Source organism: Ornithorhynchus anatinus, chromosome 6, assembly GCF_004115215.2.
Source record: "Ornithorhynchus anatinus isolate Pmale09 chromosome 6, mOrnAna1.pri.v4, whole genome shotgun sequence".
Classification (NCBI taxonomy): Eukaryota; Metazoa; Chordata; class Mammalia; order Monotremata; family Ornithorhynchidae; genus Ornithorhynchus; species Ornithorhynchus anatinus.
The window spans coordinates 25,240,758-25,268,242 of record NC_041733.1 but is presented as its reverse complement, the minus strand read 5'-3'; the positions used below and the strand labels follow the sequence as shown (position 1 = coordinate 25,268,242).

The 27,485-nt window shown below is 44.4% G+C and overlaps 2 protein-coding genes and 1 long non-coding RNA gene across 3 annotated transcripts in view; 2 read left to right on the top strand and 1 right to left on the bottom strand.

Moving 5' to 3' along the window:
* SLC9A6 (solute carrier family 9 member A6) overlaps positions 1-4,028 on the bottom strand; it is a 35,951-nt gene extending 31,923 nt beyond the window's left edge. Inside the window, exon 1 of the mRNA XM_029067398.2 lies at positions 3,764-4,028. Coding sequence (XP_028923231.1) covers positions 3,764-3,932 — 169 coding nt within the window. The 5' untranslated portion in view covers positions 3,933-4,028. The remainder of the gene's footprint in view (positions 1-3,763) is intronic.
* A 2,968-nt stretch (positions 4,029-6,996) lies between these two features.
* LOC114812818 lies at positions 6,997-8,636 on the top strand. Its single transcript, XR_003760440.2, has 3 exons — positions 6,997-7,025; positions 8,079-8,146; positions 8,249-8,636. It is a non-coding gene; the product is annotated as an uncharacterized LOC114812818 (long non-coding RNA).
* Positions 8,637-12,349: 3,713 nt separating this feature from the next.
* Positions 12,350-23,018, top strand: MMGT1 (membrane magnesium transporter 1). Its single transcript, XM_001511414.5, has 4 exons — positions 12,350-12,506; positions 16,322-16,374; positions 18,806-18,909; positions 20,009-23,018. The coding sequence occupies exons 1-4, from the start codon at positions 12,425-12,427 to the stop codon at positions 20,166-20,168; spliced, it is 399 nt and encodes a 132-aa protein (XP_001511464.2). The 5' UTR covers positions 12,350-12,424; the 3' UTR covers positions 20,169-23,018.
* Positions 23,019-27,485: the final 4,467 nt, after the last annotated feature.

The following is a 27,485-nucleotide window of genomic DNA, read 5'->3' as shown; positions in this document are numbered from 1 at the left end:
TAAAAACAGTGAACTTGAAATCTTAACTACTGACAGCATATACTTAATCTTCTTACTAAAAGAGTAAGCATTTGGGGGAAAAAAGCATGCCTTCCATCCTAGAATCCACCAAGATTAGGTTATACAGAGGAAATGTAATCTAACAAGACACCAGACTTTCCCATATGTTTCAGAAGACGTAACGATTATTCCTGCAGACCTCCTGGGTAGCTATTATTTATTCAGCTATCAAGTACGTCAATAAAAAGGCTAGGATGATATTTTTTGAATACCCAACACAAAAAATATTAAAAATGTCTAAAAAAATCTAAGGCCTCCCATTGAGCAGAGCCTAGGACAACACAAAGTAGCTCAGATTATTGAATTTACCATCTAGGTATTTGACAGTAACTTCATACTTCCTTTTTTTTTTAAGATGATGGGAATTATTCATTTCAAAGCTAAAATTTTGGCAGATGAAGTCCAAAAACACAACTATTTTAAAACGAATGACCAAACTGTGCTTTCCTAAAACAATGCACATTGTGTTTAAAAGATCAATTAGAGAGGCACCTGTTTGCTTTCCTGCACTCCAGGGGCTACACACACATCCTATTTCCTGAGACAAAAAGAGTGTTATAAAATTCACCTCAACCACTGGTGTGATCTGCCATCATTTCTCTTTCTCCGCCAAAAAAAAAAGATTATTCTAAAACATGGAAGCAACCTAGTTTCAAAGAGTTAATGATCTCATAGCAACCCAACTACCCGTGTGGCACAAACCTAATGCCTGTAATTGCCGTTTAGCTCGACTGAGCCGATCATGAAGTGGTATGACAACACTGCTGCAAGAACTTTAACTCCTCCATTTCCTGAATTGAGTCTGAATGAGATAGCTCAATGATGATGGCCAACATCCGACAGGAAGTTTCCCTTAGGAAGCTCCAGGCCTGATAATATTCCGCCGATGATTAAAAATTCCCCCCCAAAGTCTCTTCCACCTGCGTTTAATTTTCAATGGTCCTCTCTTTGGATTTCAACCCTTTCCCCTGGTCCTTCCTCTACTACAGATTGTCACACTGGTCTTTCCTCTACTACAGACTGTCACCTCCAAAATCTTATTACCATCACATCTTCCTCCTAGAGGCCTTCCTGCAACTAAGCCTTCTGTGTGCCTCTGCATCTCTAAAAACCACTTGATATTCACCCCACCCTCAACCCCCCAGCACTTGACATACACATCCTAATTTATTTTCATGTCCATCTCCCCCTTTAACCTCTAATAATAATGATGCTGGTATTTGTTAAGCGTTTACTATGTGCAGAGCACTGTTCTAAGAGCTGGGGTAGATACAGGGTAATCAGGTTGTCCCACATGAGGTTCACAGTCTTCATCCCCATTTTACAGATGAGGGAACTGAGGCACAGAGAAATGAAGTGACTTGCCCACAGTCACACAGCTGACAAGTGGCAGAGCCGGGATTCAAACCCATGACCTCTGACTCCTAATCCCATGCTCTTTCCACTGAGCCAAGCTGCTTCTCTAAGCCCCCTGTGAGAAGGGAACATGTCTCCCAACTCAGTTGATGACAATAATAATAATTGCAATAATAATAATAATCATGACGATAATTATTAAGCACTTACTATGTGCCAGGCACCATATTAAGCGCTGGAGTGCTTACAAGCAAATTGGGTTGGACACAGTCCCTGCCCCGAATGGGGCTCGGTCATAATCCCCATTTTACAGATGAGGTAACTGAGGCACAGAGAAGTGAGGTGATTTGCCCTCATGGCAGTCAAGGGGTGGAGACGGGATTAAAACCCACGACCTCTGGACTCCCAGCCCCGTGCTCTAGCCACTCCACCACACTGCTTCTCTCCCAAGCGTTTAGTCCATAGTCCTCCGTACATAGCAACTACTTGACAGACACCACTGACTGGTTGATATTTACTGGGCGTCTATGGTACTAACTGCTTGGGACAAGCAGTATGGCCTAGTGGCTCGGGAGTTGGAGGACGTGGGTTCCAATCCCGGCTCCGCCACTTGCCTAATGTGTGACCTTGGGCAAGTCACTCAGACTTCCCTGTGCCTCGGTTCCCTCTCCTGTAAAATGGGGATAAGGTCTGTGAGCCGCACGTGGGACAACAACAATAATAATAATAATAATAATGGTATGAAGCACTTACTATGGGCCAAGCCCTCTCCTAAGCACTTGGCCCATAGTAAGTGCTTAATACCATTAATAATAAGGATGGTATTTGTTTCTGCCGTCTGTCTCCCCCGATTAGACTGTGAGCCCGTCACTGGCAGGGATAATAATAATAACAATAACATTGGTATTTGTTAAGCACTTACTATGTGCAGAGCACTGTTCTAAGCACTGAGGTAGATACAGGGTAATCAGGTTGTCCCACGGGAGGCTCACAATTAACCCCCATTTTCCAGATGAGGTAACTGAGGCACAGAGAAGTGAAGTGACTTGCCCACAGTCACACAGCTGACAAGTGGCAGAGCTCAAATTCGAACCCATGACCAGAGATGGTTTCTGTTGCCAAATGGTCCGTTCCAAGCGCTTAGTCCTGTGCTCCGTACATAGTAAGGGCTCGATAAATACTATGAAATGAATGAGTTAAGCACTTACTATGTGCTGAGCATTCATTCAATAGTATTTACTGAGCACTTACTATGTGCTGAGCATTCATTCAAAAGTATTTACTGAGCACTTACTATGTGCTGAGCATTCATTCCATAGTATTTATTGAGCGCTTACTATGTGCTGAGCATTCATTCCATAGTATTTATTGAGCACTTACTATGTGCTGACCATCCATACCACATCATTTATTGAGCGCTTACTGTGCTGACCATTCATTCCATAGTACTTACTAAGCGCTGACTATGTGCTGAGCATTCATTCCATAGTATTTATTGAGCACTTACTATGTGCTCAGCATTCATTCCATAGTATTTATTGAGCACTTACTATGTGCTGAGCATTCATTCCATAGTATTTACTGAGCGCATACTATGTGCTGAGCATTCATTCCATAGTATTTACTGAGCGCATACTATGTGCTGAGCATTCATTCCATAGTATTTATTGAGCGCTTACTATGTGCTGAGCATTCAATAGTATTTACTGAGCGCATACTACGTGCTGACCATTCATTCCACAGTATTTATTGAGCGCTTACTGGGCTGACCATTCATTCCATAGTATTTACTGAGCGCTTACTATGTGCTGAGCATTCATTCCATAGTATTTATTGAGCGTTTACTGTGCAGAGCACTGGACTAGGCGCTTGGGATGGACAATTCGGCAACAGATAGAGATCATCCCTGCCCATCGACGGGCTCACAGTCTAATCGGGGGAGACAGACGGTCGAAAATAAGACCATTTAATCGCAATTAATAGATTCAAGGGGATGGGCACCTCTTGAGCAAAATAAACGGGGGGGGGGGGGGCCCTGGGGCAGATACAAGGTAGATTGTATCTACCATTATTATTATTATTAAACTCGGGTCCTGAGGAATGGCAGAATCTTTCTCCACGGAGGGTCCCCATGGTGGCAGCTCGGGCCCCTTGCACTGGGGTCCCCGGTGATGGAGGCGTGTGGGGGATGTTGGTGGGCCAACCCGATGACCCTGCATCTCCCCCAGCGCTCAGAACAGTGCTCCGCACATAGTCGGCGCTGAACAAATACCAACACTATGATTAGGATGACGTTAATGGCAGAGGGTGGGCCTCAAAAGAGCCGGTTTTCGCCGGGCGCACTTGCCGTAGATCATGGCCAGGCCGGTCTCGTGCAGGAACCGGGCCCGGCGGTGCTTGAAGAGCCAGATGGTGAGGATGGTGAGGGTGAGGAGCAGGATGAAGATGAGCAGGTTGGCGCTGTCCTGCCGGTGGCTCTCCTCCGCCTGCTTCTCGGACACGATCTCCTCCTCCATGCCGCCGCCGCCCGCCCGGCCGTCCTGGGCCCCGGCCCAGCCGCACGCCCCAACGGCCAGGAGCAGCCCCAAGCCCCGCAGCAGCCTCGCGGGGAGGCGGGGGCCGCCGCCGCCGGCCGCGCTCCGCGGGGAAGGGCCAAAGGAAGGGGGAGCCCGCCGCCCGCCGCCCGCCGCCATGGCGCCCTCCCGCCGACAGACCGACAGACAGACAGACGGACCGACAGGCACAGGCGGACGCCTCCGCCCCGCCCCCCTCAGGCCCCGCCCCCCGGGGCGCGCGGGCTCACGGGAAAGGGGGCGGGGCCCGGAGCCGGAGGAGGAGGGAGGGGGGGAGAGAGCCGAGGGGGCGGGGCCTGAGCGAGCAGCCCCGCGCGGGCCGGGGGGGGGGGGGGGGGGGGAGGGAGGAGGCGGGGCGGAGGCCATTCGTTCACTCATTCGCAATAATCACTCATTCATTCGCTAGTCTTTAGTGAGCGCTAGGAAAGCTGCTAATCATTCATTCAATAGTCTTTATTGAGCGCCTACTAAGTATTCATTCAATAGTCTTTATTGAGCGCTTACTATTCATTCATTCGATAGCATTTATTCAGCGCTTACTCTCGGCTAATCATTCATTCCTTCCGTAGTCTTTATTGAGCGCTTACTATTCATTCATTCATCCAATAGTATTTATTGAGCGCTTACTCTCGACTAATCATTCATTCCTTCCGTAGTCTTTATTGAGCGCTTTCTATTCATTCATTCAATAGTATTTATTGAGCGCTTACTCTCGGCTAATCATTCATTCATTCCGTAGTCTTTATTGAGCGCTTTCTATTCATTCATTCAATAGTATTTATTGAGCGCTTACTCTCGGCTAATCATTCATTCATTCAATAGTCTTTATTGAGCGCTTACTATTCATTCATTCTAGTATTTATTGAGCGCTTACTCTCGGCTAATCAGTCATTCATTCCGTAGTCTTTATTGAGCGCTTTCTATTCATTCATTCAATAGTATTTATTGAGCTCTTACTCTCGGCTAATCATTCATTCATTCCGTAGTCTTTATTGAGCGCTTTCTATTCATTCATTCAATAGTATTTATTGAGCGCTTACTCTCGGCTAATCATTCATTCATTCAATAGTATTTATTGAGCGCTTACTATTCATTCATTTGATAGTATTTATTGAGCGCTTACTCTCCGCTAATCATTCATTCATTCAATAGTATTTATTGAGCACTTACTATTCATTCATTTGATAGTATTTATTGAGCGCTTACTCTCGGCTAATCATTCATTCATTCCGTAGTCTTTATTGAGCGCTTTCTATTCATTCATTCAATAGTATTTATTGAGCTCTTACTCTCGGCTAATCATTCATTCCGTAGTCTTTATTGAGTGCTTTCTATTCATTCATTCATTCAATAGTATTTATTGAGCTCTTACTCTCTGGCAATCATTCATTCATTCCGTAGTCTTTATTGAGTGCTTTCTATTCATTCATTCATTCAATAGTATTTATTGAGCGCTTACTCTCGGCTAATCATTCATTCATTCCATAGTCTTTATTGAGCACTTACTATTCATTCATTCAAGAAGCAGCGTGGCTCAGGGGAAAGAGCATGGGCTTTGGAGCCAGAGGTCATGGGTTCGAATCCCGGCTTGGCCGCTTGTCAGCTGTGTGATTTTGGGCAAGTCACTTAACTTCTCGGTGCCTCAGTTACCTCATCTGTAAAATGGGGACTAAGACTGTGAGCCCCATGTGGGACAACCTGATTCCCCTGTGTCTAACCCAGCGCTTAGAACAGTGCTCGGCACATAGTAAGCGCTTAACAAATACCAACATTATTATTAGTAGTAGTATTTATTGAGTGCTTACTCTCTGCTAATCATTCATTCATTCAATAGTATTTATTGAGCGCTTACTATTCAGTCATCCAATAGTATTTATTGAGCACTTACTATTCATTCATTCAATAGTATTTATTGAGCACTTACTCTCTGCTAATCATGCATTCATTCCGTAGTATTTATTGAGCGCTTACTATCTGCTAAAAATTCATTCAATAGTATTTATTGAGCGCTTACTCTCGGCTAATCATTCCTTCATTCAGTAGTATGTATTGAACACTTACTATTCATTCATTCAATAGTATTTATTGAGCGCTTACTATGTGCAGAGCACTGGACTAAGGGCTTGGAATGGACAATTTGGCACCAGATAGAGACCATCCCTGCCCCATGACGGGCTCACGGTCTAATCGGGGGAGACGGACAAAAACAAGACAACAGAATCGCGATAAATAGAATCAATTCGACAAATAGTATCAAGACGATAAACAGAAACAAGACAGGGGCCTGAAAGAGCAGTCTGGCGGGGGGAGGGGGAGAGGGCGTGAGAGAACAGCCCCGCGGGGGAGGGGGCGGGACCTGAGGGAACAGCCCCGCGGGGGGGAAGGGGCGGGGCGTGAGAGAACAGCCCCGCGGAGGGGGAGGGGGCGGGGCCGGAGAGAACAGCCTCGCGGGGGGAGGGGCGGGGCCTGAGAGAACAGTCTGCGGAGGGGAGGGGGCGTGGCCTGAGAGAACAGCCCCGCGGCGGGGGGAGGATGGAGGGGCGGGGCTAGAGGCAGGGGCGGGGCCAGATAGAACAGCCCCGCGGGGGGAGGAGAGGGCGGGACCTGAGAGAACAGCCCACCGGGGGAGGGGGCGGGGCCTGAGAGAACAGCCCCGCGGGGGGAGGAGAGGGCGGGACCTGAGAGAACAGCCCACCGGGGGAGGGGGCGGGGCCTGAGAGAACAGCCCCGCGGGGGGGGGAGGAGCCTGAGGGAGCAGCCCCGCGGGAGGGGGAAAGGGGCGCTACTGCGCAGACTCAGTCCTTTCCAAAGGCCTCTCGTGGTCACCCCTCAGTTTGCCACGGGCTTGGGCCCTCCAAGTCGCCTCTTTAGTCGAAATTTCGATTAATAATAACAATGCTGGCATTTGTTAAGCGCCTACTATGTGCCAAGCCCTGTTCTAAGCGCTGGGGAGGATGCAAGCTGATCAGGTGGTCCCACGTGGGACTCCCAGTCTTCATCCCCGTTTTCCAGATGAGGGAACTGAGGCCCAGAGAAGTGAGTGACTTGCCCCAGGTCGCACAGCTGACACGTGGCGGAGCCGGGATTAGAACCCACGACCTCTGACTCCCAAGCCCGGCCTCTTTCCACTGAGCCACGAACCAGGAGCAATGTTAGAGACAGATGGTTCGGTCCTGAGCCAAGGTGGTTGACCCAACTTTTAGCAAAATTATCCAGAATTGTGTATTCTATCTTTTTTTTATGGTATTTGTTAAGCGCTTACTATGTGCCACACACTTCTAAATGCCAGGGGAGATCCAAATTAATCAAGGTGGACATAGTCCACCTCCTACATGGGGCTGACGGTCTTAATCCCCATTTTCAGATGAGGTTACTGAGGCTCAGAGGAAGTGAAGGGACTTACCCAAGGTCACACAGCAGACACGTGACAGAGCAACATTAGAACCCAGCTCCTTCTGACTCCCATTCATTCAGTCATATTTATTGAGCACTTACTGTGGTCAGAGCCCCGTACTAAGCGCTTGGGAGAGCACAATACAACAATAAACAGACACATTCCCCCTGCCATAACGAGCTAACAGTCTAGAGGTCTCCTTTATCTGTGGGATTCTGGAGAAAATGACAGGAACCAACCAAAAAAAACCCTGCAACACACTCAGTCCTGCCACAACAATTGTGTTCACTATGCATTTGGGATAAGTCACTGTTAGAGAACTGAGTGTGTTTTCAACAACACACATTAGGGTGGTGAGAAATTTGGATTTATAGCAAGTAGCCTGGTTTTCAAATGATAATAATAATGGTGGTATTTGTTAAACACTTGCTACATGCAAAGCACTGTTTTAAGCGCAGGGGGGATACAAGGTGATCGGGTTGTCCCACGTGGGGCTCACAGTCTTCATCCCCAATTTACAGATGAAGTAACTAAGACTCAGAGAAGTTAATTAAGTAACTTACCCAAGGTCACACAGCTGGCAAATGGCAGAGCCAGGATTAGAACCCATGACCTCTGACTCCCAAACACTGGAGAGGTACCATTGAATGAGTGAGTGAGCGAATGAATGGATGAATATTTCTCACCCCACCCAGGCTGGAGCAGGGCCTGAGACGATGAAATGGATCTGGATGGATACACTTTCATGATCTTCAAATCAAAGGTGAACAACTCATTTATATATTGAGTTAGCTAGTTTAGTTTCAGTTATTTGCATCTACATCCGTTCTCTTGTTCCTATTTTATGTTTCCTTCTCTCCCCTAGGGTGGCCACTAACGGCATTCGTGGATATCAGATGTGTCATTGCTGACCCAGAAGTAACAGGTGCTACAAGGGGTTATGTAATAAAGCTATGACATCATAAGAAATCTTTTATGGAAATGTGCAGAGAATCCATTCTCCGGTTCTGCCTGGAGGACCGCGACCCCTCCCACTTGCTCCAGCAGTCTTTGTGCCCCTTCCCTAGATCTCTGTAAGTAGGGTTGCGTTTCCCTCAGCAAAAGCCAAAGTGGAGGGAGGCTGGGCTTTTAAGATAAAAATATCAGACATAAAGACATCCAGTGCCATATCAGTCCTGGATAGGCGATAAACCAGCTCTCCCCCTTGGCAGGGACTAGATCTTTGATTTATAGTGTAAATCAATTTACGCTTGTATGGATTGGGTACTTATTGTACAGCTATTAATCTAGTAAAGTGCTTTGTTTAAAATGAATAAGGTGATGATCCCAGTGAACTGATTTGTTCGGTTGCCCTCTTCTAGCCTTCAAAGACATAATCTGTGTTTAAGGAGTTTACGTTTTCAGTTTGCTCCTTCTTGGGGTTTGCTTTTCTCTTGATGCTCATTCGTCTAGTTATTGGGCCCAAGAGAAATTTTTCCTTACTGAAGGAGCGATTATCCCTTCAAGTTCTCATACAAAAAAAAAAAAAGGCTCACTAATGATGTAGTATGGGAGTTATGCCAAAAGATATACAAAAAGATTAATCTCTACAGGGAATCTAAGGTATTCCCACTCGTGGTTACCATTTACCTTGGTTTTAGATACAATTCTCTGGATTTGAGTTATTCCCAGTGGTGCATTCCCTAGTCATTTGCTCTAATAGCCCAAGAAAACTCAAAATCTCTACCCTAGAGAAGCAGCATTTGAATTCCTAGGAGCAGACAAAACAAACTTATGTTGCCTATTGCCAAAGTGGAGAGTTATTTCATTGGTACTTTAGCTGATAAACAGCAAGGATATGTCTCAGCCTGGAAGAGATGATCTCTGGGACCCTGTGCATGCTCCAGTTTTCAACTCTTGATTATAATCATTATATTTTCCTGGAACTTTAGAGAACATTTCCATTTGAATGCAGAAGAAAACATTGTTTAAATAGTGTTATTTACTTTCCCCATTCTGAAACCGCTTTGAGGTGAGCCACCCTAGCTCCACCCTTCAAACTACATTTCTCTCTTGCTCCTTCTACCCAGACTTCTCTCCTAGCTTTGGCAAACCTACTTGCTCTCACTCCCATTCACAGTCCTTCTATTCCCCCAGCCAAGTCCTATATTCAACTTGTCCCTTTTCCTAGAATAATCTGCCCCGAGTCCTCTGCCATCCTACAATCCTCACCCTGCCAAACCCAGCTTTAAGAGCACTGTACTAAGCGTTTGGAAAGTACAATTTGGCAACAAATAGAGGCAATCCTAACCCAACAATGGGCTCACAGTCTAGAAGGGGGAGACAGACAAAAAACAGAACAAATCAAGTAGACAGGCATGTGTAGGCTGGGGTGGGGTGAAAATCTCTAAACTCGTTGTGGACAGGGAATGTGTCTAGCAACTCTATTGTACTTTTCCAAACGTTTAATGCAGTGTGCTTAATAAATACCATTGATGATGTTGATGATGAGGTGTAAAGGATCAAAGGTAAAGATGTGGCCAACTGGTTCTGGTTCAGTGGGTCCCTTTTCTTGGATAAAGCCCTGAATGTATGGGACACCCCAGACTAGGCACTGAGGGATGTCTGAGAACCAAAATTTTCTCAGAAGCAGCATAAAGGATGTGCATGATGGAAGGAGCACAGGATTGACAGTCATAGGACCTGGGTTCATTCAGTCTTATTTCTTGAGCGCTTACTGTATGCAGAGCACTATTCTAAGCACTTGGGAGAGTATAACAAAACAAGAAACAGACATATTCCCTGCCCACATGCCCTGCCTTTACAGTCTAGAGGGGGTTCTAAGCCTGGCTCTGTCACGTGTATGTTGTTTGACCTTGGGCAAGTCACATAACTTCTCAGTGCTTCAGTGACCTCACCTGTAAAATGGGGATTAAGACTGTGAGCCCTATGTGGGACAGGGACTGTGTCCAACCTCATTATCTTGTATATCTACCTTAGCACTTAGCCCCGCACATAGTAAGCACTTAATACCACTGTTTTTAATTATTATTATTATTATTAGGAAACAATAGCGTGGATTGCTCCTTCGGCCTTTCCAGCCCCTCAGCAAAAGACCTTGGCAGGGATTGTCTTTCTCTATTGCCGAATTGTATTTTCCAAGCTCTTAGTCCAGTGCTCTGCACACAGTAAGTGCTCAATAGAGAAGCAAGGTGGCTCAGTGGAAAGAGCACGGGCTTGGGAGTCAGAGGTCATAGGTTTGAATCCCTGTTCTGCCACTTGTCAGCTGGGTGACTGTGGGCAAGTCCCTTCACTTCTCTGTGCCTCAGTTCCCTCATCTGCAAAATGGGGATGAAGACTGCGAGCCTCACGTGGGACAACCTGATGACTCTATCTCCCCTAGTGCTTAGAACAGTGCTCTGCATATAGTAAGCGCTTAACAAATACCAACATTATTATTATTATTATTAGATATGATAGAATAAATGGATGGATGAATAAATTCTCCAACTGCCTGGAGGCAGGGCCCAGCAGAAGCAGCATGGCTCAGTGGAAAGAGCGCAGGCTTGGGAGTCAGAGATCACGGGTTCTAATCCCGGCTCCGCCACTAGTCAGCTGTGTGACCTTGGGCAAGTCGCTTAACTTCTCTGTGCCTCAGTTACCTCATCTGTCAAATGGGGATTAAAACTGTGAGCCCCACGTGGGACAAACTGATCACCTTGTAGCCCCCAGCGCTTAGAACAGTGCTTTGCACATAGTAAGCGCTTAACAAATACCACAATCTTATGTATCAGGAGCGTCGCTCCAAATTCCAACCCCGCCCCTCTCGGCCTTGGGCACGTCCTTCCCCCAAGGCCACACCCCCAGAGCCAGGCACCGCCCCCTTATATTGGACACTCCCTTCCCTGTCCCCGTCCCAGCCTTGGCCCTTCAGCTTCCCCGAGCGGCCCGCCGGCGGCCATTGGAGCAGCAGTGTGGCCCAGTGGCAAGAGCCCGGGCTGGGGAGTCAGAGGTCATGGGTTCGAATTCCGACTCTGCCACTTGTCAGCTGTGTGACTGTGGGCAAGCAGGGTGGTTCAGTGGAAAGAGCCCGGGCTGGGGAGTCAGAGGTCACGGGTTCGAATCCCAGCTCTGCCACTGGTCAGCTGTGTGACTGTGGGCAAGTCACTTCACTTCTCTGTGCCTCAGTGACCTCATCTGTCAAATGGGGATGAAGACTGTGAGCCTCCCGTGGGACGACCCGATGACCCTGTCTCTCCCCCAGCGCTTAGAACAGTGCTCTGCACAGAGTAAGCGCTTAACCAATACCAATCTTATTATTATTATTCTTCTCGGTGCCTCAGTGACCTCATCTGTCAAATGGGGATGAAGACTGTGAGCCTCCGACGACCCGATGACCCTGTCTCTCCCGCAGCGCTTAGAACCGTGCTCGGCACAGAATAAGCGCTTAACCAATACCAATCGTTATTCTTCTTCTTCTCGGTGCCTCAGTGACCTCATCTGTCAAATGGGGATGAAGACTGTGAGCCTCCGACGACCCGATGACCCTGTCTCTCCCCCAGCGCTTAGAACCGTGCTCGGCACAGAATAAGCGCTTAACCAATACCAATCATTATTCTTCTTCTTCTCGGTGCCTCAGTGACCTCATCTGTCAAATGGGGATGAAGACTGTGAGCCTCCGACGACCCGATGACCCTGTCTCTCCCCCAGCGCTTAGAACAGTGCTCGGCACATAATAAGCGCTTAACGAATACCAACATTATTATTATGATTCGGATGCGAGCGAGCGAGCGAGCGGCTACTTCTGCCGCCGCCGCCTTGGAGCCGGGCGGGTCCTTTTCCCTCCCTCCTCCCTCCTCCCTCCTCCCTCCTCCCTCCTCCCTCCTCCCCCCTCCCCCCTCCCCCCTCCCCCCTCCCCCCTCCCCCCTCCTCCCTCCTCCCTCCCCCCAGGGGGCCGCCGCCGGCGGTCGCGGAGCCGTGACGTCATCCTCCCGCGCCGCCGCCGGCCTAGCGGGGAAGAGGACGAGGACGACGACGAGGATTCGCCGCCGCCGTCCCGGGGATGATGGCGGCTTCGCTGTGGAAGGGGCTGGTGGGGATCGGGCTCTTCGCGCTGGCCCACGCGGCCTTCTCCGCCGCTCAACGTAAGGGACCCGGACCCCGCCGGGGCCCGGCCCTTCCGGCCCTATCGCGGGCACAGGCCGGGCGGGGCTGAGGAGGGACACCAGGGCAGGGATGAGAAGGACCGGCACGGCCGGGCAGGGCTGAGGAGGGACACCGTGGCCGGCCAGCGCTGAGGAGGGACACCGTGGCCGGCCAGCGATGAGGAGGGCAGGGCTGAGGGTGGACAGGACTGGCAAGGACCGTCACGGCCGGGCAGGGCTGAGGAGGGACACCGTGGCCGGCCAGCGATGAGGAGGGACACCATGGTCGGGCAGGGCTGAGGGTGGACAGGACAGAAGGACCACCATGGTCGGGCAGGGCTGAGGAAGGACACCATGGCCGGCCAGCGATGAGGAGGGCAGGGCTGAGAAGGACCACCATGGTCGGGCAGGGCTGAGAAAGGACACCTTGGCCGGCCAGCGATGAGGAGGGCAGGGCTGAGGGTGGACAGGACTGGCAAGGACCGTCACGGCCGGGCAGGGCTGAAGAGGACCACCATGGCCGGGCAGGGCTGAGGAGGACCACCATGGCCAGGCAGGGCTGAGGAGGACCAGCTGGGCCAGGCAGGACTGAGAAGGACCACCACGGCCGGGCAGGGCTCACAGTGAGGCTCACAGTCTTACTCCCCATTTTTCAGATGAGGGAACTGAGGCGCAGAGAAGTGAAGGGATTTGCCCAAGGTCACCCAGCAGACAAGCCGCAGAGGCGGGATTAGAACCCACGACCTCCGACTCCCAAGCCGGGGCTCTTGCCCCGAGGCCATGCTCTTTCACCTAATAATTGTGGTTCTTGTTAATAATGATAATGTGGGTATTTGGTAAGCGCTTACTATGTGCCAAGCACTGTTCTAAGCGCTGAGGTAGATAGAAGGTAATCAGGTTGTCCCAAGTAGGGCTCACAGTCTTCATCCCCATTTTGCAGGTGAGGTAACTGAGGCACAGAGAGGTGAAGTGACTTGCCCATGGTCACACAGCTGACAAGCAGGGCAGCCTGGATTAGAACCCATGACCTCTGACTCCCAAGCCCAGCTCTTTCTGCTGAGCCATGCTGCTTCGCTCAGGTGCCAGGCACTATGCTGAGCGCTGGGATGGATACAAGCAAATCAGGTTGGGCACAGATCCTGGCCCATGTGGGGCTCACATTGTCCAGATGAGGTCACTGAGGCCCAGAGAAGTGAAATGACTTGCCCAAGGCCACACAGGAGACATCCGGTCCCAGGAGGAATCCACCCAGTGGGAGACACTGTGAATTGGGTCAGCGGAATGAGGGTGGCCGGGGAGGTTCAGACAGCCACCTGAATGAGGCAGGGAGGAAAATCGTCAAGGAGATTGGGGCTTCTGGAGGACTGAGGAGGTTGTGGAGCTTGATCTTGTTCTTCTGTGTGATCTTGGGCAAATCACTTTGCTTCTCTGTGCCTCATTTACCTCATCTGTAAAATGAGGATTGAGACTGCGAGCCCCCCTGTGGGACCGGGACTGTGACCAACTTGATTTGCTTGTAATAATAATAACGATGGTATTTGTTAAGCGCTTACCATGTGCCAAGCACTGTTCTAAGCCCTGGGGTAGATTCAAGGTGATCAGGTTGTTCCACGTGGGGCTTACAGTCTCAAACCTCATTTGACAGATTAGGTAACTGAGGCACAGAGAAGTGAAGTGACTTGCCCAAAGTCATACAGCTGACAAGTGGCAGAGCCGGAAGCCGGAATTTGGAACCCACAACCTCAGACTCCCAAGCCCATGTGCTTTTCACTAAACTCTGCTGCCGGGGTATCCACCCCACCACTTAGCAAAGTGCCTGGCATATAGTAAGCGCTTAACAAATACCATCATTATTATTATTATTTCTCCAACTCTTGAAAGGGTGGTTGGTAGTGGGGTGAGGAAGAACGCATAATTGAACGAAACCAGTGAAATTTAGAATAATTTGTATCCTTCCCATCTTATTTCTTATTCTGTAAGACGTGACTTTATAGAATTTCAACCCCAAGATTGCTGGCTTAGGTAGCTTTTAGGTACATCTAAGCTATTTGTATTTTGGTCCTGGCTAGGGAAGGCTGACTACAAGTGCTTCTTGATTTAAACTGCACAACACTGAAGTTGCTTTTGACATTGGCATGGCTTTCGTTGAAGTCACATGCTCAGATTTGCAGTATGCAGAGTTACAGTGCAATATCTCCATCTCGGTGGGTCAGGAGTCACTTGAATAATCACTTTTTGGCATTACGAAAAAGCATACTATTAGGCTCCTCATGTATGTTTTTCAGCAACTACAGTCATTGGAGCACTTTAGGGGGTGCTTGAGAACATACAATAAAGTATTTAAAAAATAGAAGACCCTGTTTTAGTAGAAAATCAAGGAACTTACAATTTAATGGGTGAAGGCAGCTAGTTTGTGGGCATACAAGAGGAGAAAGATTAGAAGAATAGATTTAACTAATGGAAAAAAAAATAGACAAATTTTGAATGAATACCTAAATGAAATAGACGCACATCGGTACTAGGTGTAGCTGATGGTATAACTTGACTAGGGTGGAGGGGGTTAATTGGATAATGAGCACACTCCCCAATTAATAACATTCAGGTTGGGAACTCTTCTGACTTAAGGTGACACTATTTTCAGCAGTCATTTGTGTATGAAAACTGCTTGAATTTCTGAAAGGATTTCATCTGCATCTTCTAGTGTCCAATTGTATGGGGCTCTAACCTTGGAAGCTGAATCTTCAAGTCACGTGAATATGTTGCCTGAATGTTCTTTCTAATTTTTATTCCAGTAACACTTGATTTTGTTCCAGTAACACTTTAGCACTTTTAAGATAATTTAGCTGTTAAGTATAAGGAGATTTCCTAAACTCTTTCAAAGCTTGGCTTCAGCACTGTAAAAGAAAATTGATTTTGGCCACAATCTGTAGGAATAAGGTAGCAAGTTCTAATGCATATTAGACATCAAGCTCAGAGATGGAAGACAGCAATCACATATAATGCTCATAAGATAATGGTACAACACTCTGGGATATGACCCCTCCCTTCCTTCCTCTGGTAAAGGCATAGTTTAGTTTACCCAGTTCCTATGTCAAAGCTTATACATTTTAAATTCAGTGTAAAAATTAGCTGCAATAATTGATCCAAATACATTCTCATTCAAAAAATACTGAACGGAAACTCAATCCCAAGGCTCCAAAAAGCCATTAGTCCCGGATGTCTTTAATTAAATAGTAGGGTGAGTGTAAGCCATGTATTTTAAATGTGCTTTATTTTAAATTTGCTTTAATGTTCTTGCAGTTCTGTATGAGTAATAAGATAAGTAAGGTAACAACAAGAGAGAACATAGAGTTTTGAGATCTGGCTCTCTCACTGCTTACTTTATGATTTGGGGGACCTTGTCCTATCCGAAAAATGCAGTTGATGCCTTAAAATTTTTATCATGCCAACTGAGTTTTCCAAAATTTGACTGTGACATTTTCTATCCAACGTTCTCAATTTGCACCGCAGTAAGTACTCTGTTTCCTTTTGAGTAGGCATGTGTTCAGTTTTCTTGGGGAATAGGGAGGAAATTTATTCTAGATATCCCAGCTCATTATTGCCCTGTCCTAGTTTTCATTCCCTTTTTTAAAGGAAACAAAGCATGTTATAATTTTGAAGGCAAAAGAGAAGGACCATAAAAGGAAAGAAAAGTAGAGATCGTTTTTAGAAGCCTGAAATATGAATGGGTCTATATCGTCCCACCCCCTAATATTAATCTACTTGCTGTAAGAGAAGAAAGTTTTCAGTCAAATTATTTTGATTTTGCTTCACAGATCGTTCTTATATGCGATTAACAGAAAAAGAAGATGAAACACTGCCAGTAGACGTAAGTGGCATTTTTAAAATTGTTTAAAATAATTGGAAACATTTTTAGTGTTTAGACATCACTTAGTGTTTTGCTATTTTTCACAAGTCATTTTTCGCTCAATCCCTTGTTGGGACAAAATTGGTATCTTTCATATTTTATTGAATGTTCCAAATTCCTGCAGAAATGATTTTCCTGTTTGATCCTTAGAACTGCCTTAAGACACTACTGTACCTATTTTTACTGAGTTTCTGCCTCGTATGAAGATTTGATCCTTCCAATATCCCATTAGCCTCTGCTTTACGAAAGGCATGCTGAATTCATTCTTGTGGATAGCCCTCTATCAGTTAATAGTGCTTACAGGGTATCAGCTGTGTCCCGAGCACTTGAGAAAGCATAAGAGAGTTAGTAGACATGACACGTGTCCACAAGGTGTTTACTGGGGCAGACAAGATAATTTGTCAGGAGAGAGAAGGAAAAGTAGTTGTGGTTGAGTTAGTAGTTGGGTAAGAGGGTATGTTAAATATGTGTGTGATTGCTATGAGTGGTTGTGCAGCTGTACAGTCATGTGGGCCATACTTTGAAAAATGTAATACTAATAACTTACCTGTAATTTTTAACAAATTAATTCACTACTACTAAAAATAGAACAAAAGGAAATCAAATTGGTGAATAGAATAATAATAATTTTAGCATTTAAGTACTCATCATGTGCCAAGCATTTTACTAAGCACTGGATTAGATACCAGATAATCAGACCAGACTTAGCCCTTGTCCCACATGGGGCTCACAGTCTGAGGAGCAAAGAACAACAAGTATTTCATCCCCATTTTACCGATGAGGAAACTGAGGCAAATGAGAGTTAAATTACGTGAGCATAGTCACCCAACAGGCAAGCGGCAGAGCCGGGATTAGAACCCAGGTCCTCTGACTCCCAGGTCTGTGCTCTTTCCACTAGACCATGCCAGTTCTCCCTTTTTATTATTTTGCAGATAGTGGTTGGGGCTTCTTTGGAGGCAAAGGTTCGAGAGAAACTAAAAGGCAAGAAAGGGAAAATGAGAGAGAGAGAGAGAGAGAGAGCGAGCCCACTCTGTCAAAAACAGACTCATTCAATCAATCACTGGAATGTCTTAAGCGCATACTATGTGCATAGCACTGTGCTAAGCACCTGGGAGACTACAATACAAGAGTATCAGCAGACATTCCCTTGCACAGCAAATGTGGCCAAAACAGCCTTCCCCAGACTTGGTGAGGCGAGCTGCTCGGCTCTTAGTTGGAGAAATAGCCACTGCTTCTGCCATGCTCTGGATTTCATTCATTCATTCAATAGTATTTATTGAGCGCTTACTATGTGCAGAGCACTGTACTAAGCGCTTGGAATGTACAAATCGGTAACAGAGACAGTCCCTGCCCTTTGACAGGCTTACAGTCTAATCGATTTCCCACCCTGAGGGGGCTGGGGTTCAGAGTGGCCCCCCGAATCCTGGCAAGCAGCAGCCGCCGATCCTTCAGCCAGGAACTGAAAAAATGGGGGATGGACGTCTCGATTGTAGCCAAATTCTTCTGCTCCCTGCAGTGGTCAACTTTTTTGTGGGCCACAATCAATCACATTTATTGAGTGCTTACTCTGTGCAGAGCACTTTGGAGAGTACAGTGCAACACAGTTGGTAGTGTTGTCATCCAGTGCTACTCTGAGGAGGGCAGTCTATAGAGTTTCTGGGCTGCAGAATAAGAAGGGAAAGATGCTCAGGATTGTTTCAGATTTTCCTCTGTGCTGACTCTGATCTAGAATTTATAAAACTCAAGTTTATGAGTAAATGAGCGTCTGGGCACTTTCTGCTAAAAACATTTTAATGACATAGCTGCCCATTGTCTGCTGTTCCCTCCAGTACAGTTTTAAACTCTACTCTTTTTTGTGTGATTATCAAGGAAGAGCCTTATTTAAAAAAAAACGAAGCCTGAACCTTGATCTAGAAGCTGATCAGATGTAAGCTCTGTTCAACCCTAAGGAAAGCAACTGCCGAGTTGAATTCCCCCACCATCCCATAATTCAAATCTTCTCACTACCCAGTGTGTGTTTAGGGGGGGATATTTGTTGGCGAGACATCATGGGACCAGCCCACATTAAAATTCTTAAATCTTTAAACTTGTATAATTCTCCTAATTATTCTCACACACAGAGCAAGTTACACTTTAACCTAAGTCGTAATTTCTTTTCACTGACTTTTACAGTTCACAACACTGTTTTATAGCTGTTTATCAGAAGGAAATGTGGGTAAACCCAGTGTAGCTAGAACACTAACCTTTTCAAATGAGAAATCCAGTTATTCTTTCTAAAAGAGATTAAGGGAACAACAGTTGTAGGCAGAAAGAAGCAGGGGATGATATCTTTTTCGTTGTTGTTTTTGTTAGAAACTGTATGTTTGATCATCTCTCTTCTTTGTATTTGTAGATAGTTCTTCAAACCCTGTTGGCCTTTGCAGTTACCTGTTACGGTATAGTACATATCGCTGGCGAGTTTAAAGACATGGATGCCACTTCAGAACTAAAAAATAAGTATGTCTTTTTTAAGTCTCTTTGTAGTTAATGTAAAATTTCATTTTTTTCCTTATGATCCTAAAGCTTGCTTTAACAGGATATCAGCAAACTAGATAAGAGGAGTAGTAATAATAATAGGCTTTATTGAGTGCCCACTGAATGCACTGTACTAAACGCTTGGGAAGAACAGAACAAAGGAGTGTCACCTTCTGCCTACAAGGAGCTTTCACTCTGGGAAACTGGGAAGATAAACATGAAAATAGGTACAAATAGAATAGTCAGTATAATTGAGTGAACAATTGAATAAATGTGTTCTTAGGGTGGCTGATGGCTTTAAGCAATTTAGGATGCTGGGAATTAATCTGGGGAAACATATTGGAGGAAGTGGGATTTTTAAGAGTGGTTTGAATATAGGGGCAGTTGTGAGTGATCGGAGAGCAGGAGAAAGGAAAGGGGTCGGAGGCTGAAATGGAAAAGGAATGACATTGGGTAACAGATTTGCTTCCCAGAGCCAAAAGGTAATTCTCCTTGAACGTGGAGAATTGAAATAAGTTGGGAAGCAGATGTGTACACTGGTTATTCTTTAGAACAGTGAGATTTAAGAAGGAAATTGACTGAAAGCCAATAAAGGCTCAGTGAAGAATTTTAGCCGAGAGAAAATCATTCTGAGACCATACCCAGACAAAGCTATTGTAGGAAGTAGGTTGGTAGATTTAGATTTATAGCAAACCCTTCTAATAGGCATTTGTCCCACTAGTTTTACTACTGGGGGCCTCCTGGAAGGAGGATGTGGGGCATTTAAAAAAAAATTGGAAGCTAGAAAGTTCCTGGACGAAGCCAATTTGGATGGGGAAATTTGGTTCATGGTGCATGTATAGATCTGGTATGTGCTGAATACCATTTATCTTTTCGTTTCATGGATTTGTCTGTAGCAAAAAACATTTGCCATTTCTAAATCCAGATTTTTCTAAATCTTAGCTCTGGATGAATTGACATTATGCTTGAATAGCAGATCATGGCAGACTTCAGAGACAGCTTTAAAAAATGCTTCTTTCCAAGCATGACTGTAAATGCTCACCTAAAATATGTTCATCTCTTTCCAAAATCTATTTTTAAGGACATTTGATACATTAAGGAACCATCCATCTTTTTATGTATTTAATCACCGAGGTAGAGTATTGTTCCAGTCTTCAGATACAGTGAGTTCTTCAAACCAAGATGCTTTGTCATCCAACGCATCACTGAAGTTACGAAAACTTGAACCTCTGCGCCGTTAAGGTTTTTACTGATTATAACAGTAGAACAGGACACGAAGCTGGAAATTTGGAAGTTTGGGGTATAAAACACTTTTTTTAATTTCTGGAGCAGTATTTATATTGATCTTCCAGACTTTATAAAATAGGTATAACTAAGGACCTTCTTTGTACACTGTTAATAAATGAATTATGAATTAGGAATGCAGTGTAAATTATTGCTACAGTTATGCTGTGAAACATTAATCTGTCAAACATCAAACATTGTTTCTGTTAATTTTCAGTTAAAAAACAATTGTTACCTTTTGAAAGGACACTTTTAGTGGAAAAAAGTTTCTTTGAGGACAGAGGAATGGCTTTTGAAATATTTATTTCTTTGGTTTGCTTGCACTACAATATCTGGAATTTTTGTGGGAATACTGTGTGGACTGCAATTTGCAGCCAAAAGTGAGAAAAAACTGTGGGACTTCATGTTCATAACCTCAAATATCCCCACCGGAGTACTTCTTTTGGAGACAAAAGCAACTCCACTTATTCTGAGGGGTTGTGTCACCCTCCCCTGATGGTAACAAAATTTAAGCTCCTTCCATGTTTTTGACGTATTAACGTCTTTACACTCCTCCATTAACAGAAGATAACCGTTATGTTTCCCCAACATTTGTTTGGGTACAAACATTTGTTTGTCTTGCAGTTGATTTATGTTGCTGAGCACTTCATAGCAGAGATTAATTTCTTTTAGGATAAATAATTTAACAGGCTCAATTCTTTAAAAAGTATTTATATTACTATTTCATTTGTCTACAAAACTTGTACTAATTGGTGAAATTGTTTTTCAGTAGTAATAGAACATTGATCAAAGGTTGCTGATTCAGTTCAATTGCCTTTGCTACAGGACTGTTAACTTTTGGGGGAGGAAAATTGGTTAGGAATTGCTAATTTTAAGCTTATTCAAAAGATTTGTCTGAAAAGACCTTATTAACACCGTAAGGTTAGTAAGAAGAGAAGCAGAGAGAAGATCCTTTTATGGGATCCTTTGTTTGAAAATCGAGTAGAAGGGAGCAACTGGGCCTAAATAGCACAGAAAATTTAAATCAAACTCCCCTTCTCTAACCACTGTACTTTAAAAAATATACATTAAGATAATGAAACTCTGTCCTCCAGTCCATAACAGATCTATACCAAATTTCTGTATTTCTTGAACACTTTGAAATGGAACATGAATTGAGATGACCTTTGACTGTATTGGTTTCTACCGTTATAAATTTAACATTATTTTTTAGAATGCCTGCCCGTAGCTTTGAATTTTAGAAAGCTTTCCACTAGCCACTTTTATCCATAACAAAATGTAATTGTTGTCCAAATGAAATTCATATTAGATGAAGATGAATTATCCTTTGAATGGAGACTTGCTCTTATTCTTACTCTGTCACTTCAAAAAAAAAAAAAAAAATCCCAAAAGCCAACATCCCTAAAGCAAACAAATCCTGCACATCATGTATGTATCCTGCCTAGGAATCCAAAGTCCCCAGAGTGTGATGATTTAATTAATTATAAATTTTATGCTAGAGTATAGTCTGTCTTTATGAAATGGTCTCATTTGTGATGGAATCAAAGATGGGTACCTGTTATGAGCCAGGATAACAATTCAGAAATTAGTTTAAATCTTAACTGTGGTTTGAAATTATTGATGGTCAGTTACATTGGAGCGTTTCCCTGCTGCTATTGTCTGCGAACGTCTTTTTCCCAGCGGGAAGTGTATTGCTGCCATCCTGCCTCTTTTCCCTTCCTTCTCCTCTCCTTATATTCACAGATTCCAGTTTTAGTTTCCAGATTATTTCAAATCTGGTGAGAAACAATTCTCATTTTGGAGACTGTCATTGTTGAGAAATACTTGGTTGACCAAGTCAGTGGCGTCCTACCAGCCTGGTCTAAACAAATGTCAAGTGCTGAACAGTTTTGTGGGTTTTTTTTTCTCTCTCTCTCCTTACCAAGCACTTAAGTGATGCACTGCCCTGTTATGGCTTGGCCATCCTCTGTGACATATCATTCATTGTTGCAAACATGCCTGCTCAGGCAGCGAGAGCCTACACCTCCTTAAGTGACAAGAGGGCTTCAGGAGCAAAGGACCGGACTTGCAGTTATCTATTGTGTATCTGAGTCTTGGCTAGCAAGTTGCTCAGAGCCAGTTAAACTTCTGAATTGCTATTTTCTTCTTGCTTGAATTCTCTCAGTCTTCCCTGAGTCTGAAGCTGATTTGGGTGAATCATGACCCTTGTGCCAAATGGAACAGCTAATATATCTGGTGACATGACTGCTGACCCCTTTCTACCTGTGTTGGTGCATAGTGATCATCTATCTAGCATGGGAGACAGTGACACTTAATTAGAGGAATGTTGCAGAATGCTTAAGCTAGAAATGCTTGCAGTTGATTGCAGAACCATCTTTATTACAGGGCCATTTGGCAGTGGATATCCGCTTTCTGTGGTCCTTTCGATCAGTGCTACTCTCTTTTTATAGGTAGATGCCCGGGGAGCCAGCTTACTGTTTCAGTAATTCTGTACCAGAGGTCCACTCCATGCAAAAATAAAAATGCAGCTAATGTTAATCTTGGGATGAATATGCTTTGTGACTTGCTGGAGGGGCTCAGTTTTGGTTTCTCAAACTCTTTGATTTATGGTTTGAGAGATTTCAGACAGAACCTCTTCAGCTGTATCTTATCTAATTCATTATGTATTGAGTAGCCTTACACGTGAGCATTGACAGCTGTCATCAAGCTGTACAAATGTTTGGGTTGGTTTATTGGGTTTTTTTTCTTTTGTTAAATGATCTTGCCATGTCCAATAAAGAACAGATATCCTTTCTCTGCTCCCTGAAGTGTGGCTGCTTCTTGCTCTCTATTCATTTATACATAGTGACAAGGCTTTTCTTCCTGTAGGTATTTATTTTCCAAGATAAAGGCTTCTATGAGATAGCACTGTGTGACAATAGCAGTCATTAACAAGATTCACCAATTGTTGGCAACTCACTAATGAAATACCATTCAGATTTTTTCACTACGTTGTGGGCCAACTTTGGTTTACTTTCTGACGTGTTTTAATTTAATCTCGTCTCCAAATCTCTCCCTTTTCTGCTGTTTGCCATTTATGCATAAGATTCCCCACTAGCCTTCTTTGATTTTTGGTGACTAGATAGGCATATTAGGTTAAACCAGGAAATTGATCATTTTACATTCACAGTCTTATTGTACTGTGATTACTTGGGGATATTTATCCTGTTTTCACATTTAATCAAAAACTTAAAAATATTTTTAAAAAGCTTCATGAAGAATGCACCCTTGAACAATATGGTCAGTTCATCACAGGCCTTATATTTCCCCATTTTTTCCCCCCATCTATCGTAAAGACATTCTGCTATGTGTAGCCATAGATTTTTCTTGCTAGAGAAAAGGAAGTGGTTTAGTATTGCCGCCTTCTGCACAGTAAAAACTTGAGTCTCTGCCGTTGTCTTTGATCAACATTTTGATCATTGGCTCAAAATGTTTGACTCTTTCCCATGCTGCTGCCCAGCACAGGTGAATCGACTTTGATGCTTCGCTTAGACTTTTCCATTATGGGTAGCCCTATGTGGCATAGCTCAAAACTTCATCAGCAAATGCTACGGTAAGGCGCTGAGTCAAAGGAGAGATTAATAGTAACACTGACTCTGAATTGGCAAACTTTCAGAATTAAATTTAGACATTGCTTTTCAGTTCCATTGGCTATAGTGGAAGCAAAAATGTCAAGTTTGCCCCACCATGTATAGTATGTTTTCATTACAGTAACTTTCTGCCTAAGAGGATGTTGTCACTGTTGGACTAGAGTTCAATATTTTATTAAGAGTATGTGTGTGCTGTCGGAAAGTGACGGTGATCAAAACAGTGGAGTGGACTCCTGGCTGGCGGAGCCACTCCAAAGTGGAGTGCATTGGAGAACCTTCCTTGTGAAGATTACCTCCCATCTTTAGAGTGCTGGTGTTTTCTTTTAGTGGCAGGGAAACCTTTGCTGTCTCTGAGTTGTGGTTCTCCATTGTTGAGTGCTTACAGGATGAAGAGTACTATACTGAGCTCTTGGAAAAATACAATACTACAGAGTTGGTAGATCTGTACCCAGTCCACAAAGAGCTTGCCCTGTAGAAGGGGAGTCAGATACGTGAAAGTAAATGACCCATAAGAACATAAGTACAGTGGGTGGGCTTAATATCAAGAGCTTAAAGGCTAGAGATCCAAGCAGTGCAAAAGGGAAAGGGAGTAGGGAAAATAAGGGCTTAATCAGGAAAGGCCTGTTGGAGGAGTTCTGATTTTAATAAGGCTTTGATGGTGTACCCAGCCGGTAGACACCAAAGTAGACCACATTCATTCTGAGATATGACACCCTATTTCTACATGCGAGTTGGGCAGATAGTTCTGGTTTAAACCCAACAGAATTATTTGGTTTTGGTGTGGTTTTTTTTGGACAAATCATCTTCAGTCAAAGTCCAGGAAACTGTATAAAACAGAATTGTTTCCAGTAGTCACAGTACTTTGTTTTTGTCCTCCATGCACACTCCTAGACAGCATGAAGTGAATGAGTTACTTTTTGGACTCTGGTCTGGTGGTAACATTTTGAAAATAAACTTGAAATTAGCTTGATTGTTGGTTGCAGGTGTCCGAGTCACCAATTAATTTTAAGAATGAAAGAAATTTTACAGTCCTAATTAAGATGGCATTTATTCTCCGGAGGAAACTTGAATAACATGAACCTTGAGAGAAACTGTAAATAGATAAGTATCTACGCCTGATCCAATATTCGGATCCAACTTGCCTTTTCCAGCCCAGACCTTTGAAATGGTGGGTCTCAGATTTCTCCCATGTTAAAAATTTACTGTGCAGCTGAAGGCAGAAAGATTGACCTTTCCAGGTTAGAAGACTGTGTTTTGGCTCACTTAAATTTTTTTGTCCTTACAAGGAAGAAAGAGTGTTTTTAATATACCCTCCAGATACTTTTAAATATGTACTGAAGTGTGAGAAACTTCATTGTGATTTTGGAGTTTGCTGGCTGTATTTTTAGTGTCAGGGCCAGTGCTGCTTATGCTGCTGAAAATGGTGAAGATGTATTTGATTGTCTCGATGAATCTGTGACTCTGGCATATCAGTGGTAAGCATTAGACCTTGTTGCTTAAGCTATTTCAGGATAAGGCCTGCTGACAGGATGATTGAGTTTTTTAATTCTGATAATTTACAGCTGTAACCTGGGGTTTAGCAGACTGGCCTAGTGGAAACAGCACAGAATCAGAGGACCTGGGTTCTAATCCCTGCTCTGTCACTTGTCTGCTGTGTGACCGTGGGCAAGTCATTTAATTTCCCTCTGTCTGTTTCCTCATCTGTAAAATGGGGATTAAATCCTACTTCCTCCCATTTAAACTGAGTCCCATGTGAGATAAAACCTTGTCCCACCTGTTTACCTTTTATCTGTCCAAACAGATACCATATTTTTAAAAAAATTATTTCTATCCTCAGATATGCTGAGGTTCAAAATAAAAGAATGTACAGAAACGATCTTAACTGCCTTTAGCATTGGTTAAAAAGCTGTAGTGGTGCAACCTAGACAGTTTGGTGGACACTCCTGGAGGAGGTTAACGGGTCAGGTAAACCTTACACTTAGCAAAAACTTTTCAGTTGCCACACAGAACTTAACCTTGTCATCAAATTAATCTGCCTAGGGAGTACACCAGCCTGTTATGTGTGTAACATTGATACCCAAAGAAGAGAAAACCGGATCAAGAAGGCTAATAGGTCCTTCAGAGATTGCGAGTTTGGTGTCAGTAGAGCATTCAGCTTTAGTCCCAAATAAAACTTGTGGTAATGGCCAAACTGTTACCTGGATGTGCAACTTGGACCTACCTCTGAGAGGAACCTGTTCCGGAAGTTTAATCAGCTTCAATGGTGAGCCATAGTCAGCATCAAAGAGCGAAACAGGATCAACTTCAAAAAGGTCCTGAAACATAGCTCCTTAGCACTGTGGAGCACTCTGTTAGTGCTGATTGCAATACGGTTTGCCTGCATGGAACAAATGAAAATGGATATGCCGGTAAGACACCCAAGCAGTTGTTGTATTAATAAACTGGGTGCATACAAACAGTGAGAGCAGGGAAATGGGTTAACCAGGTTTTGGTCATGAAGACCTTTTCAGTCACATCCAGTTACATGGGTTGGCACTCACCATCAATGGTGTCACTTCTGAATATCACAGAAGCCATTTTAAGCCTATGCTGTGAATACCACCAGAAACCAAAACTCGCAGTAGAGCTCTGTAAGTAGAGTGCTTACAAAATTGATTTACTGCTTCTTGGGAAATATGGTGGAGGGGTTAAAGGATCTTCTTAAGCCAAAGAAACATTGGGACATAGTGCTTAACAAACCATTTGGTATTTGTTTAGCACTTACTAGGTGCCAGGCACTGTACTAAGTACTGGGGTAGACACAAGATAATCAGGAGCAGACTTGGGGCTCAGTCTTCATTCCCATTTTAATAATAATGGTATTTGTTAAGCACTTACTATGTGCCAAGCACTGTTCTAAGTGCTGTGGGGGGTGGGGGGAATACAGGGTAATCAGGTGGTCCCACATGGGGCTCAGTCTTAATCCCCATTTTTCAGATGAGGTAACTGAGGCCCAGAGAAGTTAAATGACTTGCCCAAAGTCCCAGAGCTGACAAGTGGCGAAGCTGGGATTAGAACCCATGACCTCTGACTCTCAAGCGTGTGCTCTTTCCACTGAGCCACATTGGTAGTATAATATATACGCATATATATAATGTATAGTATAATATATAACATGTATTTTACAAATGAGTTAACTGGGGCACAGGAGAATGAAGTGATTTTCCCAAGGTAACAGAGGAGACAAGTGCCTGAGCTAGGATTAGAACCCAGGTCCTCTGACTCCCAGGCCTGTGCTCTTTCCCCTAGACCATGCTGCTTCTCATGCTTTTTCTCCTAATAGCCGAGTCTGAAATAGGCCATTACACTCTGAAGCAGACAGTAGCTGATAAATGACTTGTTTGGCTTATTAACCCTGCACTGAGATAATTGAGAAATGCATGTTCTTGTGAGACAGAACAAAGAAAAGGTCTGTGCCCTAACCTCTCCAACTTAACTACAATGCTCGTGGTGTTACTCATTTAAGAAATCAATGCAGTTCAAAGTGTATGTAACAGGGCTGCCATCACAACATAGAAAAAAATAATGGTGCCATTTATTATGTACTTATTTTGCAAGTACTGTCCTATGCAAGTTAATCAGGTTGGATAGTCTTAGTCTCACGTG

What these genes read in the sequence shown, in the direction of transcription:
- MMGT1 (XM_001511414.5), top strand. Translation starts at nt 12,425, where the DNA reads ATGATGGCGGCTTCGCTGTGGAAGGGGCTGGTGGGGATCGGGCTCTTC. An exon ending in GGCCTTCTCCGCCGCTCAAC is followed by an intron (nt 12,507 to 16,321) that starts GTAAGGGACCCG and finishes TTTGCTTCACAG; the next exon opens with ATCGTTCTTATATGCGATTA. An exon ending in ATGAAACACTGCCAGTAGAC is followed by an intron (nt 16,375 to 18,805) that starts GTAAGTGGCATT and finishes TTGTATTTGTAG; the next exon opens with ATAGTTCTTCAAACCCTGTT.